Raw genomic sequence first — 15,958 nt, 5'->3', positions numbered from 1 at the left:
GCATGATTGAAGATCTCAGGCAGCGCTGGCCGCCGCCCCACACGACGCTCCCCCGCACAGTTCTCAACTATACTAAATATAGTTGAGAGCCCTGTCCCTCCCGATGCTGCACCTCCACCTCGCGCTGTTCTCCCTGCCCCCCACACCTATCACACCCACCTATACCGTCACCTAGAGCACCAATGGGTGCACTAGGTTCAAGTATGGGTGGGTGCGATAGGTGTGGAGGGCAGCAAGAGCCGGCGGTGCTGCGTCCGTACAGGATGGAGCTCTCAGCTATACTTAAGGCTCGTACACACGCCTGACTGCAGGCAACGACGGGTCCGTCGGCACCTCCCGCTGGGCGGGTTTTCAGCAGACAGTCCAGCGTGTGTACAGTCCGGCAGATCGTTCAGAAACATCTGCAGACTGACTGTACACACGCTGGACTGTCGCTGGAACGCCCGCCCAGCGGGAGGGTCTGACGGACCCATCGTTCCTAATAATCCAGCGTGTGAACGAGCCTTAAGTATAGCTGAACGCAACAGTATCTTCAAATAGCCCTCTAAGGCTCCCCATTGTTCTGACCATTAAAATTTCTTTAACCATTTTAGCCCGCGGGTATTTTTCACCTTATGAATCAGAGCAATTTTCACCTCCCATTCATTCGCCAATAACTTTATCACTAATTATCACAATAAATTGATCTATATCTTGTTTTTTCCGCCACCAATTAGGCTTTCTTTGGGTGGTACATTTTGCTAAGAATTATTTTTTTCTGAATGCATTTTCACAGGAATATTAAGAAAAAGATGTAAAAAAAGTCATTATTTCTCAGTTTTCGGCCATTATAGCTTTAAAATAATACATGCTACTATAACTAAAATCTATGTATTTTATTTGCCCATTTGTCCCGGTTATTACACCATTTAAATTATGTCCCTATCACAATGTATGGCGCCAATATTTTATTTGGAAAGAAAGCTAAATTTTTTCAGTTTTGCATCCATCACTATTTACAAGCTTATAATTTTAAAAAAGTTAGTAATATACCCTCTTCACATGCATATTAAAAAAGTTCAGACCCTTAGGTAACTATTTATATTGGGGGGGGGGGGGGGGGGGGTTATTGTAATTTTTTTTTTTTTCATAAAAAATTTTATTTGGGTAATTTTTGGTGTGGGAGGTAAACAGTTAATTTTAAATGTACTAATGTGTGTTTATTTTATTTAAAAAAATGTATGTAGATGTAGTTTTACTATTTGGCCACAGTCAAAACATTATTTTATCCTGGAAGCGAACGGTCTTGCTTCCAGGATGCATAAGGAGGACGGGAAACTTTTTTTTATATCAGAAAGACGGCGGCTTCTGATAAGAAACCGTCAGTCTTTCTGCCGGGGACTTATATCAATGAATGGGAACTATGTTCCCATTCATTGATCTCCGGGCTAACGGGGGGCAACATGGGAGCGCGCAGCAGCGCAACAGCAGCCGCCTGGATGTGACAATCACGTCCAGGCGGCGTAAATGGTTAAAAATAAGCATTAAAAAGCATTTGCGCAAAACACGTATATTTTGGCGACTGTTTTGCACTCGATCTTCCTCCGTCATGCCACTGTCCGGGTTTTGGCACACTTTTTGCATCTTTTTTGAAGAAATAATAGCTGCAGAGAAGCCCTGAAAGCTTTAGAAGTTCACCTGCCCATCAAAGTCTATGGAGCTTGCAAATTTTCATGGTAAAATTTGCGAACGTGTTCGTCAACACAAAATTTTTATGTTCAACCACCAATACTTAGCGGTCCCGGTTGCTGGCATCTGTAAGGGTGGATGATCCTGGCTTAGTGTTGTCTAGATGCACTACTATATAACGGAAAATTGAATACGCACCTAACAGTAATTTTCCTTTCCTGATGCATCCATGTCAGCACAACGGGTATTGGCTCCGCCCAATGACCCCACAGGACACATGTGTATAAAGTTTTGCCCCACCCTTCCATACATGTCTCGTAACTAGTGCCTCACCGAACAGTGGGCGGGTCCCTTGTGCTGACATGGATGCATCAGGAAAGGAAAATTACCGTTAGGTGAGTATTCAATTTTCCGTTTTCCTAATGCCTCCATGTCAGCACAACGGGATGTAACTAGACAGAAAGGACTACGGGAGGGAACTGGAGCAGGTGCAAACAAAATTTGTTTATTCACATTATAAGAGAAAAAGATTTGTAATTATACAGTGGGTGTAATATTGGAGTAGGAAGATAGAACAGCTCTCCCAAACTCCACGGTCGTAGTGCTGGCCGTGTCGACTTGATAATGCCTTATGAAGGTGTTTATCGTGCTCCAATTGGCCGCTTGACATATTTTGGTAGCAGAGATATTGGAGTGAGCTGCCCAGGATGCGGACAATCCCCTGGTCGAGTGTGCCCTTATCTCACTCGGAGGCTCTTTCCCAGCTGCCCTATAAGCTCCCTGGATTGTTCGAACCAGCCATGAGGCTATAGTTCTCGATGAAGCTGCCTCCCCTTTGCGATAACCTGCCGGCACGATGAATAATCTATCCGTTTTCCTGATATCCTTCGTTGCTTCCAGGTAGGATTTCAATGACCTTGCCACATCCAACGAGGAGGACACCTGAGAATCCCCTTGCACGAAGCAAGGTAGCGACCATTCTTGATTAATATGAAGGGTGGACGGTACCTTAGGTAGGAATCCATTCACTGGACGAATCTCAACTCTGTCCGGATAAAAAGACAGATAGGGTTCGAGATGACTAAGGGCCTGAAGTTCTGATGATCGTCTTGCTGAAGTAATTGCTACCAGAAAGACGGATTTTAGCGTCTTGAACCAGAGTGAGCAGTCTTCTAGAGGTTCGAATGGAGATTTGGTTAAGTAGTTTAGAACCAAAGGTAAGTCCCATTTCGGAAAGATCGCTCTGGCGGGAGGTTTGACTCTCATAACACCTGCCACAAACTGCTTCACTAAGGGCTCCAAAGCCCATCGGTGACCCGTCAAGGCCGAGACAGCTGAGATCTGTACCTTCACCGAGTGATAAGCCAATCCCTTATCAAGACCAGTTTGAAGAAAGGCTAATACCTGCTGAATTGGTGGGTGTAGAAAATCGAATCCTGTTTTAGCCGCAAATTGCGTAAACACCTTCCAGATTCTATAGTACGTTGAGTTTGTTGTGTGTTTTCTAGCTTTGAGAAGAGTATCGATTACTGCCTCCGAACAGCCTAAAGTTCTTAGTTTCCGCCTCTCAATTTCCAGGCCTTCAATTTCAGGCGAGAGGGATTCGGGTGCAGTATCGGTCCCTGGGATAGGAGAGTCCTGGACACCGGTATCTGAATCGGAGGAGCTACTGCCATCCGAGATATCATAGGGAACCAGGGTTTCTTTGGCCACCATGGCAGTACCGCCAGTAGAATCACGGGCTCCAACTGTAATCTTTGTAGAAGTCTCATGATTAAGGGAACCGGAGGGAAGACATAGGCAACTTGGAATGTCCATGCCGCAGTTAGTGCATCGTATGCTTCTGTATCTCTCTCTCGGCCCCGGCTCATGAATCTTTGGCACTTCCTGTTGGCCCTGGTTGCCATGAGATCTAGTTCTGGTTCTTGCCAATGGGTGCAGATCATCCTGAAGACTGAGTCCTCCAGCTCCCACTCGTTGTTCGAGATGGTTGTTCTGCTCAGGTAAATTGGAACTATGTTTGAGGACCCCGGAATGTATGTTGCTGTGAGCGATTTCAGTTCCCTTATTGCTAGCGAAAATATCTGGGAGGTCTCCTCCATAAGAGACTGGCTTCGGGAGCCCCCCTGATTTCTTATGTAAGCCACCGCCGTCCGATTGTCCATCTGGAGTAGTATATCTTTCCCCCGAGTCTGGGTTTGAAAGTGCCGAAGGGCACATAGGGCTGCCCTTAGTTCCAGCTTGTTGGCTGGCCAATATCTCAGGGATGATGGCCATTTCCCTTGTATTACCCTTGACTCGCAGACAGCTCCCCAGCCTCTCGTGCTGGCATCCGTGCTTATTATCATTGGAACCCCTGGTTTTAGTGGTAACTTCCTCCTCAGGTTCTCCATTTTCAACCACCAAGGAAGGTCCTTCTTCATACAGGCCGTGATCAGTATTGTTTGGCGTAAGCTGACTCCATCCCATTGTGCTAGAAACCCTGATTGTAGACTTCTTAAGTGCCAATGGGCCCATGGGATCAATGGAATTGTGGAGGACATTGTCCCCAATACTCTGAGGCATGACCTTGCTGTCGCTACTGTTGAAAGGAGTAACTGTAAAACTCTCTGCACTATTACTGGGATCTTTCCTTCCGGTAAGCTCACTGTATTTTCCATAGTATGAAATCTGGCTCCAAGGTAGACCAGTTCCTGAGAAGGTTCGAGGTGGCTTTTGGTATAATTCACTAGCCATCCGAATTGCTTGAGAATGTCCAGCAGTATGTCTCTGTGCGTCGTCCCCTTGTCCACTGACTCTGACAACAGAAGTATGTCGTCCAGGTAATGGAAAACACGGATGTTCTGTAACCTGACGATCGCTATTACTTCCAGAAGGAGTTTCGAGAATGTTCTGGGTGCCGTGCAGATGCCAAAGGGCAGGCATACAAACTGAAAATGTAGATTCCCCACTGCGAATCTTAAATATTTTTGGAGGTTTTCCTGGATGGGGACGTGGAGGTAGGCGTCCTCCAAATCCACTGACAGCATATAGTCCATAGGTTGAACCACTGAAATGATCGTGTTTAGTGACTCCATCTTGAACCGATCCAGATGGATATAGGTGTTCAATTCCTTTAGGTCTAAAACTGGCCTGAGATCTCCCGATTTTTTCTGTACGAAAAAGAGTCTTGAGTAAAATCCCTTGTGTCTGTTTGCTGGAGGAACTAAGACAATTGCTTGCTTGATTAGGAGTTCTCGTAGATACTTCTCCAATATGTTTATCTTTTCTGGGCAAGAGGGTAGCCTTGTAGTTTTGAAACGATCTATGGGAGGTTGCTTCTTGAATGTCCAGAAGTGGCCTGTCGTAACGGTACGAACTACCCAAGGTGATTTTATCTGCTTCCTCCACACCTGACTGAACTGTTTCAGTCTGGCACCGACAGGACCACTCTGGACAAGGAAATTGTCAAAAGGACTTCTTAGGCGTTGGCCCTGGGTGGGGGCCCTTCTGTTTGGCAAGTCTTCCTATCGATGCTTGTGTGGCTTGCCAGTTGTTTCTATTGACTCTTCCAGGTCTGTAGGATCTTGCGTTTCTGTACCTTGAGGTTTGGTACTGCTGTTGTGAGGTGTTACCTCTCTTTTTTGGCCGTCTATCCTGGGGTAACAGGCCCGACTTCCCGCCAGTAACTCTGGAAATAGCAGAGTCTAATTTCTCGCCAAATAGTGCCTTACCGTCGAACGGAATCTTGCACCATGACTGGCGGGAAGTCGGGTCCGCCGACCAAGACTTGAGCCATAACGCCCTTTTCGCTGTGACTGAGTACAGCATAGACCTTGCTGTCCCTCTTACAATGTCTATAGCAGCTTCTCCTACAAATTCTCCCGAGATTTTGAGGTCTTCTAATTTCCGAATGATAATTTCTTTATCCACATCTTCCATAATTGCTTGCTCAATGTCAGCCGTCCAGGCCTGAATAGCTTTGCCCACCGCTGTGAGTGCTATGGCGGGTTTGCATGCTCCTCCACAAGTCGTATAGATCTTTTTTAGGTCTAAGTCTTGTTTCCGGTCTAGAGAATCAATAAAGGAAATTGAGTCCTCGATAGGTAGTGTGACATGCTTAGCGAGTCGGGCTACTGCCGCATCAACCACAGGTGCAGTGTCTAGGGTCTTAGTTCTTTTTTCTGGGAGCGGATACAGTTTTGTAAGTCTATTTGCTAACGGAACTTTCTTCTCCAACTTTTGCCATTCCTCTTGTATTATGGCATCTATCTCGTCCATGACCGGAAAGGCTAGCCTGGTCTTGTCTAGGTGTTTGTAGCAACTTTTCTTAGGTTTTTTCTTCTCCTCAGACTCTTCTTCTGAGTCCTCCCAGTCAAGTGCTTCGCGGACCGCTTTCACAAACGGATCCACTAGCGCAAAGTCAAATCCAATATCGATATCACTTTCGACTGATCTGGCGGCTGAAGTAGAAGGCTGATCACTTGTCGCCATTGGTTGCGCTGGGAGACTGGCTATGTAACTCTTCATAGAGTCTTGTACTGCCTTTTGAATGGCCTCTGTTATATCAATAGGCTCAGCTGGTGGTTCTTTATTTAAATCTCGAAAGCAAGAGGCGCAGACTAGCTTCCCCGGTACTACTTTCTTTCCACAAGCCCAACAGGGCTTTTCTCTGTATCTGTAAGGAGGAGACTTGAATCTGGACCTTGATCTTCTCTTAGATCTGCTGCGAGATCGCCTCTTATAGTAGTCCCTTGAAGGGGAGTGTGAATACCTCCGTGGTCTGTTTCCAGGGCTGTAAGAACAGAGAGCAATTATGAGTTTCCATAATTCATAAAAGCTAATTCAATATCACAATTATCTGTGACCCCCTTACCAAGAGAAAGAGCGCTGATCTATAAAGGGCACATGGACATCCATATTGGCAGCAGAAATGATGCTGCAAGAAAGAAAAGAAAGACACCTGACAATAGTATCTAGGATATATTTCCCTATGGAGAGTGACCAAGCCAGCCCCCAGATTGGCTCTTACCTAATGCGAGTCTTAGAGATGATAAAAAAACTCGTCCGTCAGCCATACAATCAGTCTAGGACTGAGGACGCTGAGTAGTAGGGTTTTAAATATCCCAGAAGTCGCCCGGCCCGCCCCCTACCTGACGCACAGCCGCTCCACCAATGGGAATGCCGGCAAGTGAGCTCCTCACTTCCGCTTCCGCCCTGTGGAACGCGGCTGCACGCCGCTTGGAGCGCACGCCAGGCCGACCACAGGAAATAGAACAAACCAGCCTCGCGCACGAGCTCCGTCTCAAGGGAGCCGCTGACCAATCACAAAGGGGGACACAGAATCCGGAGAAACGGGAAAAAAAGAAAAGAAAAAAGGGAGGAAAGATGCCCAAGCCGAGAACACTCATTTAGAGTGAGTATACATAATTTAAGGTCTGCGAATGGTTATGAGCCGCCATTGGTGGCTACTACCCACAGCATCCATGGACCCCTAAGACCAGCAGAATGGGGTCCCCACGTAGAAGCCTGTTTAAGGCTTACGAGTGGCATCGCATCAGGGGAGGTACCTGTGCGGAATAGGCTACCTGATGCAGCCGGTAAGGGGGAAAATGATAAAAAGAAATACCTGCAGGAATCACCTGCGACGTCCTGTGAGGTGGGACAGGAAAAAAAGACATGTATGGAAGGGTGGGGCAAAACTTTATACACATGTGTCCTGTGGGGTCATTGGGCGGAGCCAATACCCGTTGTGCTGACATGGAGGCATTAGGAAATATATATATATATATATATATATATATATATATATATATATATATATATATATATATATATATATATATACACATACATTTTCAGATATGCATTGTTTTTATAAGGCCTGAAGAAGGGTGGCAAACCCAAAACAAGTCGGTGTTGCTGCCTGTAAAATACAAACCTAATACGGTAGTAGTATCCCTTTATAGCAAACTCCAAGAGACCAGTAAAAGTAGTTTACTACGTCAGAATTGGTCATAAATTGTATATATAGACTCATTTGCTGGGATCTGAGGAATTAGTTTACTACTGCATATCCAGAGGTTTACTATATCAGAGTTTACTATAACAAAAGTCTACTGTATCTTTGTAGCGATCCAATGGGCTAGAGTTGTTCATTAATTATGATTATTGGATGGGATTATTATTATTATTATTATTTATAGTATTTGTTGTTATTGAGGACACTATTTATGCATTTTTATATTTTCAGGATTAACAAAGTTTGAAATTATTTTTTTGTAATTGGTATCCAGAATTTTTTTAGTTCTGATATCCTTGAAATCAGTTGAGGTCTTTCGGAGGGGGCAGCAGCACAATGGAGCGGTGCGGGAGGAAATTGAAGGACCTGTAAGGGTACCGGGGGGGGGGGGGAGGGTCTAGAAGAAACCCCCAGTAAGTAATACAGAACTTGTTCCACCCCCCCCCTCTCCCCATCTCAGGTTTACTGGCCCAATTCAGATAATGATGTGGTTTGTTTTTGCTGTGTGCAGCTTAAAGGACAGATGCATGCTAATTTAAAAAAAACAAATCTACTTACCTGGGGGTTCCTCCAGCCCCTGGCAGCCATCCTGTGCCCTCATCGGAGCTCTGCATTCAGGCAGTGGCCCGGGGTCCCCCCTGTTGCAGATGCCGAAGGGCATCTACTGCGCCTGCACGAGAGCCGCTCCCGGTCGCAATGACGTGATCTGGAGTGTTCGGCGCAGGTGCAGAACTACTACGCCTGCACAGTACTCTCCAGACCATGTCAGCGCGACTGCATGCGGATTTCGCACAGGCGCAGTAGATCCCGACCTGGCGAGGTCGGCATCTGCAATGAAGGGAATCCCAGGCTGGAACTGCAGCGAGGGCACAGGACGGCTGCCAGGGGCTGGAGGAAGCCCCGGGTAAGTAGATATTTTCTAAAAAAATTTCCTCTGGCCTTCCTTTTAAGATAGGCTTTAAGACGGTGTTGGTCACCCAGCCTGGCCTTCTCTTATGATTGAATCCCAGCATGCCATAGAAAAAAAAAAAGACACAGAAACAGATCACACAAACATTTTTATAAAATATCGCTCAGAAAACAAAATATACATACAAGAAAACAGATATATGTTCTTAATTATCCACATGGACCTAGAATAGAATTTACAATGAGGCCTTAGAGACATTAGGTGGAGATCCATCTGCCCTCCAGATTTTCTGCTTCTTGTCTGCAACAACTCTAAACCCTGGCATGTTTATAACCATGCGGACCATGGTGGGGTTGCTGAAGATCATTGCATTGGAAGTTGTGTGCAGCACTCATAGAATGCCCAGTATTTATTATGAGCAAGTTTTGATATGACAGCTGCATGTGGCTCCAACAGCACGAACTCTAATCTGCTAACCTTTGAGAAATCCTCACACTAATTTAATATGGCCAAGGGTTTGGTCACTTAAAACCTATATATACAAATGATTGATTTTGCACCCCCATCCCCTTCTCCACACCTAATGCTAAAAGCAGGGCCCAAACAAGGGCACTAAAGGCAGAGATTCCAAAGTGCCTCTCCCTGAACTGTGCCCGCGCCATTGTAGATAGCAGATGTGACCTCAATATTAGACTCCCTCCAAGCACACGTATTGAGAGTTGTCACTAGAGGGAGCCATCGCGAGGAGATGCTGTGAGCCTGTGACAAGCTGAAGAGATCCCAGCACTGCAAGGTGAGTAACAGCACTTTTACAGCCCTCTACTCTTGATTTTGCAATGGCCAACCCAGGTGAGGATGGGCACTCTTAGGGCTGTGCGCCCAGAGGCTGACGCCTCCCGTGCCTCTGCCTCCCTAAAAAGAACCCCCTTGCCATTATAGTTATGGGTACCCCAGATATTTTAGCAATGATATCAAACTAGGGTTTCTTGTTGGAGGGGGAATGGAAACCACACCACTGCAACAGCTCAGCCTTTCCCTGTCACTTCTGGGACATGCATGTGCCAACCACCCCCTCCCTTGGATTGGAGAGGGTATGACTGTTCCAGCTGCTAACTTCCCCCTCCCAGACTATCAGTAGTTGGTGGCATGGCCACATGGTTTGGCACTGTGGGAGGAATCGTATTGTTGGATTGGTGTGGAGAATTTTGGGATTTGGCGTGGAAGAGGGTGGGGGGCTGTCCAGTCGGTGATTTTTGTCATGTGTGCCCTGGAGCTGCCTTATTTAGGTGAGTATTGAGGGTAGTTTGGCGCTTAGGTTGGATGGGGAGGGGGGCGGTTATCTTAAAAAAAAAAAAGAAAAAAAGACCAAACAAACAGAATAAAACCCCCTGAAATTAGACTTCATTAGCAGAGAATATACAATGGAAAAAAAAACAATGCAGGTTTGCTGAATGAGCTATGTTCTCCAGCCTAAGTAAACTAACGTTATGTTATTCTTGTCTTGGAATATGAGGTAGGGGCACATGGAAATGGAGACCACTACAGGAAGAAGAATGGCTTCCTCAACGGATGGATTTACAAGTGGCACAAAAATGGTCCTGAAATGTTCTTGTGTAGTCATCTCAATCACTCTGACAATCCTTCACCTTCAAATACCAGATACCAGGAGAAATGAGGAACAAGTTGTTGAATGACAGTCTCTTGATGCTTTAGCCAAGAGCAGAGGTGACCCCATGGATCAGGTGCGGCCTGTAGCCCATATGAGTAGGGGAGTGAGGGATTCTGGGAGGAGGCATCAGCGGGTGTGAGGAAGTTCCAGGCATCAGGTGTCCCAGAGTGGGTATCTGGCTCGGCACTAGGATAGGGGCAAATGGGTACATGACAGGTTCCTCGGGGCCCATTTTGTGAGCCTCGAAAAGAGCCTCTTGCATCTGTTGCTTCTTCTTCTTGGATTTGCTGCCCACTTTGCGGTTCCTGGTCTGGATGCCATCCTTTTTCATTGCCAAGGGGCGATTTACCTGAAACAGAAAACCATGTAATTATATTCCATTGGCTGCAAAACATTTCCTTCAAATATAACTGTAGTGAAAATAACGTAATGAATAAAACCTTTTTTAACAAAATACATTAATACATTATTTAGTCAGTGTTTGCCCAATGTAAAATCTTTTCTCTTCCCGATTTACTTTCTGAAATGTATCACTGGTGGCGACATCTTTAGTTCTGCCAGGTGATCTGTACGGAATGTTCATTACTGAGAGTTCTATGCTCAGAGGGAAATATTGGTTGCATGGCAGTTGGAAAAAGCCATTATTTCCCACAATGCAACTAGGTTCACAGAGAGCACACTGTCAGGACCTTGGTCATGACATCACACCGTGGTAGAGGTTTATATGGTAGAGGAAGGAAGCCCTTAAAAAATAGCACCTCCCACAGCAAAATTTGAAAAAGTATAACAAAAATCTCAGTCTTCTCCCTCTTCGATACTGGGTCCCATAACTTCTTCCAGTCTCGACGAGTCTGACGCAAGTGAAGTGCGCTATTTACGTACTGTATATCTCTCCAGCAGCCGCAGGAGAGATACATAGAGGGCACACTTTTCTTGCGTATACTGTCCGCAACTGGTTGGCGCTACGGGAGCCGGTACTGGAGCTGGAGAAGGCTGAGGACGGTGGCGTGGGAGCGATCCATGCTTATGGGGCTGGAGGAAGCCCCAGGTATGTATAAAATCTTTTATCTTTTATCATCTCTGGTCCACTTTAAAGTTCCTCTTTAACAAGGAAAACAATAACTATAGTTTTCTTTCAGTGCTGCCCGCTGAACAGTGTTCCCTCAGAAAGGTTCCTAGTTGGCCTGCCTATCCTGTACATTCTGCCCTTGGAAGGTGGTGGGGTTCTTACATTGTGCAGCTTGTAGTACAGGCCGCAGGCATTGCACACGGGGTCCCCACTGGCGTTCCTCCTCCACAGGGTGGTGGTGCTGGTGTGACAGTTGCTGCACTGAGTTCCAGCTCTCTTACTGACAATCTGCAAGAAACAAGTGAGGCTTTAGTGAGTGGAACCCTATTTTCCAAGACTTACCGCTTATAGGTCAAATCATTCATTGCAATTTTAAAATATAAAGACAGTTTTCAGGAAAATGTGCAATGCGAAAATACAATACAATAAGGTCTGTTTCACACTGCTATTTTCAGCCAAATGGATCCGGTAAAACGGATCCGGTTTCCACTTCACTGGATCCGTAAGGGTTGGTTCACACTGGCAAACGGATCCGTGAATACAGATCTGATCACCGGTCTATCGGATCCGTTTTTACTCCGTTCTGCGCGCCTGAGAGGGCGGGTGAGGGAGGGTTAACTTACCAAGCTTCTGTCTTCCACTTTCAATTGCATCCCACGCCACGTTCCAAGTCGCATCATGTGACTACCACGCTTCCTCCTTCAACCCGGAAGGAGTAAGTGTGGTAGTCACATGACGTGCCCCGTGGGATGCAATTGAAGGGGAAGAAGACTGAAGCTTGGGTAAGAACCCCTCCCTCCCTCACCCACCTGCTCAGGTGCATCTCGTCCCCACTTACACCCCCCCCAAGACCCCCACCCCCAGTGGAGCGTCCCCACATCCCCCCCAGACCCCCACCCCCAGTGGAAAGTCCCCACATCCCCCCCAGACCCCCACCCCCAGTGCAGTCCGTTCAGCGGATCGTGCGTAATGGATCCATTTGAACAAATGTATATGAACGGTTACATAGGTTAACATTGGATCCGTTTGCATCCATTCTGTTTTTTAACGCTAGTGACAAACAGGCCTAATACAGTAACATTTTCTAAAATGCTTTTGTCCCATAGGACTGAAAGTGCATAGTAGTTACGGTAAGTCTCAGATCCATACATAGTTGCAGGCTGGACTGTGTTACAGAGGCAACAGTTGGGTGTTTGTGTATGCAACACTAAACAGGTGGCTTTTCCGTTTGTATGTAAATGTTTCCAGCATTGGAGCTGTCCTGATTGAGTGTGGCAGGGAGTTCCAAAGTGTATTGGCAGCATGGCAGAAGTCTCTGGCTACAAAGGTTTTGAGGTGGTGGGGATGACCAAATTATCCAGGACCAAAATTTGTTTGGAGGGACAGTTTATCTTAAGTAACCAAATCCCTCTGTCCTTCTTTCTTCCTTATGTGTCCCTCTTTCTTCCTTATGTGTCCCTCTTTCAGGACTGATGTACAGATCTATGTGAATATATGTATTTTTCTACAGGTATATGTGTTTAACTGACTCTAAACTTTATTCTTATCAATTAAATTGATATATTTCTTATTTTCAAATGTTTCTTATTTGCAAAATGAAGAAAAACTGTTGAACAGAAAAGACCAGCGTGGTTTAAACGTTAAGGCTTCTTGCACACAGGGACGTTACAGGCGCACGTTAGTGCAGCCTGTAACGCTCCCCCAACGCACAGCAATGTAACACAAGTGGGCTGTTCACACTGCCCACGTTGCATTACTTAGTAATGTTGCGCCATAAGACAACGTACTGCATGCAGTACTTTATAAGCGGCAGAGCCGCATTAGGCTGTTTGCTCATGCTCAGTCATGTTGGGGAGGAGGGGAGAGCGGCCGGGCACATGGCTAATTAATATTCACTGCACGTTATGACGTGCAGTGTTTACTTCCTGGAGCGGCCGCTCTGTGCGGCGATTGGCCGGGCGGGACCACGTGATGCCGCATGCGTCCAAGAGTACGCATCACGGCATCACGGACGCCAGAGTGAGCTGCACAACGCGGCTCACTCCGACGTCCACACCAGAGAGCACCAGGCGTTGCGTTAGGGGCACGCACGTTATGTGCCCTATAACGTCCCCTAAACGCAACGTCCTGGTGTGTAAGTAGCCTAAAACTACATCTTTGGGTTCTGAATACTTTGTGATATGCATGGTAAGGTGTGTGGTGGGGGCGTGGTTAGAGGTGTGGCAGGTGTGTGTCCTAAAGTTTCCCTCTTTCCTATCTTAAAAAGTTGGGAGGTATGCAAATTGTGTGAAGATTTGAATGTTGATATTCATGTATGGGACAAATAGTGTATATTTGCCACTTTTAGTAATATATTACCTATATTACACAAATGTGCTTATCGTGGGACCTGTGGACATGAATAGTTTTTATAAACTATTCCATACAACTCATATAGAAGTGTCTGGCAGACTGTAGGGTACCACCACCTGTCCTCCAGATTTCTGTTGTGTGGTATAAATCCCCCCCCCCTTCCCCCCCAGCTGCTCTCAGACCTCCTGTGTGGGTGTTGCTGGGCAGAACTTCATGGAGGATTTTACTCTGGGAGAAATGTATGTCTTAAACGGAGCGTGAAGTGAGGAGTATATGGAGGCTGCCATATTTATTTCCCTTTAGGCTGGTTTCACACCAGGACGTTGCGTTTTAGGGGACGTTATGGTCGCATAACGTGCCCCTAACGCAACGCCTGGTGCTCTCTGCTGTGGACGTCAGAGTGAGCCGCGTTGTGCAGCTCACTCTGGCGTCCGTGATGCCGTGATGCATACTCTTGGACGCATGCGGCATCACGTGGTCCCGCCCGGCCAATCGCCGCACAGAGCGGCCGCTCCAGGAAGTAAACACTGCACGTCACACCGTGCAGTGAATATTAATTAGCTATGTGCCTGGCCGCTCTCCGCTCCTCCCCAACGTTACTGAGCATGTGCAAGCAGTCTAACGCGGCTCTGCCGCTTATAAAGTACTGCATGCAGTACGTTCTGTTATGGAGCAGCGTTACTAAGTAACGCAACGTGGGCACTGTGAACAGCCCATTGATTTTTCATTGCTGTGCGATGGGGTGCGTTACAGGCTGCTCTAACGTGCACCTGTAACGTCCCACTGTGAAAGCAGCCTTAAACAATACCAGTTGCCTGGTCTACTAAGCTGCAGTAGTAGCTGAATAACACCAGAAACGAGCATGTAGCTAATGGCAGTAATTTCAGAGATGCCTGATTTGCTGCATGCTTGTTTAGGGTCTATGGTTAAAAGAATTGGAGGCAGAGGATCAGCAGGACTGCTCAGCAACCGGTATTACTTAAAAGGCAATAAATATGGCAGCCTCCATATAACTCTCACTTCAGTTGTCCTTTAAGATGGCCATTAATGAGCCAATTTCCTGTACAAATCAGAAACAATCGTTTGGACCCAACAACGTTGTGGAAAATGATAAGCAATCCAATCTGACTAAAGGTGGCCAATAACGGTCCAATTTTAGCAAATAATCATTCGAGCGATCAGATAATTGTGATCTGATAGGCAGAAAATAAACTCTGTTGATGTTCCCAATCTACTGTGAGCGATTCTTAAAACGATCATTTAATGGCAATTTTGTCAACTGGAATTTTTTTTTTCAATAATTAGCTGTGATGTATAGGGAGTACAGATTGGTTAGTTTATGGTGGAATAATCAATGTATTACGACATTTTATTTCAATTGTATTTATCTGATCACTCAAGCAATTCTTTGCTAAAAATTTGACTGTTATTGGCCACATTGTTCTGGAATTTGGATTTGATCGATGGAATGATTGTTCATCGTTGATCGATACCATTAAGGGTCCCCAACCAGGTCAGTCGTTCGGGAGATTACACCATTCATGAGCACCTCAATATGCACATTTGTTTACATGTATTTTAAATTTCACAATCTTTCGCAATAGTGGTCATTTAAAGGTACCCGGAGATTACTCGACTTTGTGGCTGATCGACCATGCAATTTGAGAATTATAATCGAATAAGGTGAAAATTGGTGCTGCCAAGAGCATGCCTGATCAATGATCCAACCAATTTCGGGTCGAAATTGGTGCATGTAAGATTGGAAAATCTTGGGCCGACATGCTCGATCGGGTACGCGGCTGTAACAGCGTGAGATCATCACAAACGAAAAACGTGATGGAAAACCCCCTGCCGCTGTACCCCCTAATCTTTTATGTGTGTTCCCCTCCTCCTGTGCCCACGCGGTTACACTTTACTTTCTGCAGTCCTCATACTTCACACATACACCCCACACACCACACCTGCTGTAACCAGGCCCGGATTTGTACTTTTTACCGCCCAAGGCCCGCTATTACCAGTTGCCCCCAGACCAACAGCATCCTAAACTTCCCAACACAGCAGGGATTAGATTGTAGGCACCGCTAAGGACAGTTAGTGATATGATGGCAGGGATTACATTATAAGCTCCTCTGAGGACAGTTAGTGACATGATGGCAGGGATTACATTATTAGCTCCTCTGAGGACAGTTATCTGCGGATGGTGGCAGATAAAGTATAACTGCATGGGCACCGGGGGGGGACGACATAAAACATTAGGGAGACATCGGCTGGGGGCGGCATGGCATCATA

The 15,958-nt window shown here is 46.2% G+C and overlaps 1 protein-coding gene across 3 annotated transcripts in view; it reads right to left on the bottom strand.

Moving 5' to 3' along the window:
* Positions 1-8,708: 8,708 nt before the first annotated feature.
* Positions 8,709-15,958, bottom strand: part of GATA1 (GATA binding protein 1) — a 73,210-nt gene continuing 65,960 nt past the window's right edge. For all 3 annotated transcript variants that reach the window (XM_068249822.1, XM_068249823.1, XM_068249824.1), the window contains exons 5-6: positions 11,480-11,605; positions 8,709-10,597 (exon numbers count right to left, since the gene is read on the bottom strand). In XM_068249822.1, the coding sequence (XP_068105923.1) occupies positions 10,289-10,597; positions 11,480-11,605 (435 nt within the window). In that variant the 3' untranslated portion in view covers positions 8,709-10,288. The remainder of the gene's footprint in view (positions 10,598-11,479; positions 11,606-15,958) is intronic.

This window comes from Hyperolius riggenbachi, chromosome 8, assembly GCF_040937935.1.
Source record: "Hyperolius riggenbachi isolate aHypRig1 chromosome 8, aHypRig1.pri, whole genome shotgun sequence".
In the NCBI taxonomy this organism is placed as follows: Eukaryota; Metazoa; Chordata; class Amphibia; order Anura; family Hyperoliidae; genus Hyperolius; species Hyperolius riggenbachi.
This window is presented reverse-complemented; position numbering and strand designations above follow the sequence as displayed.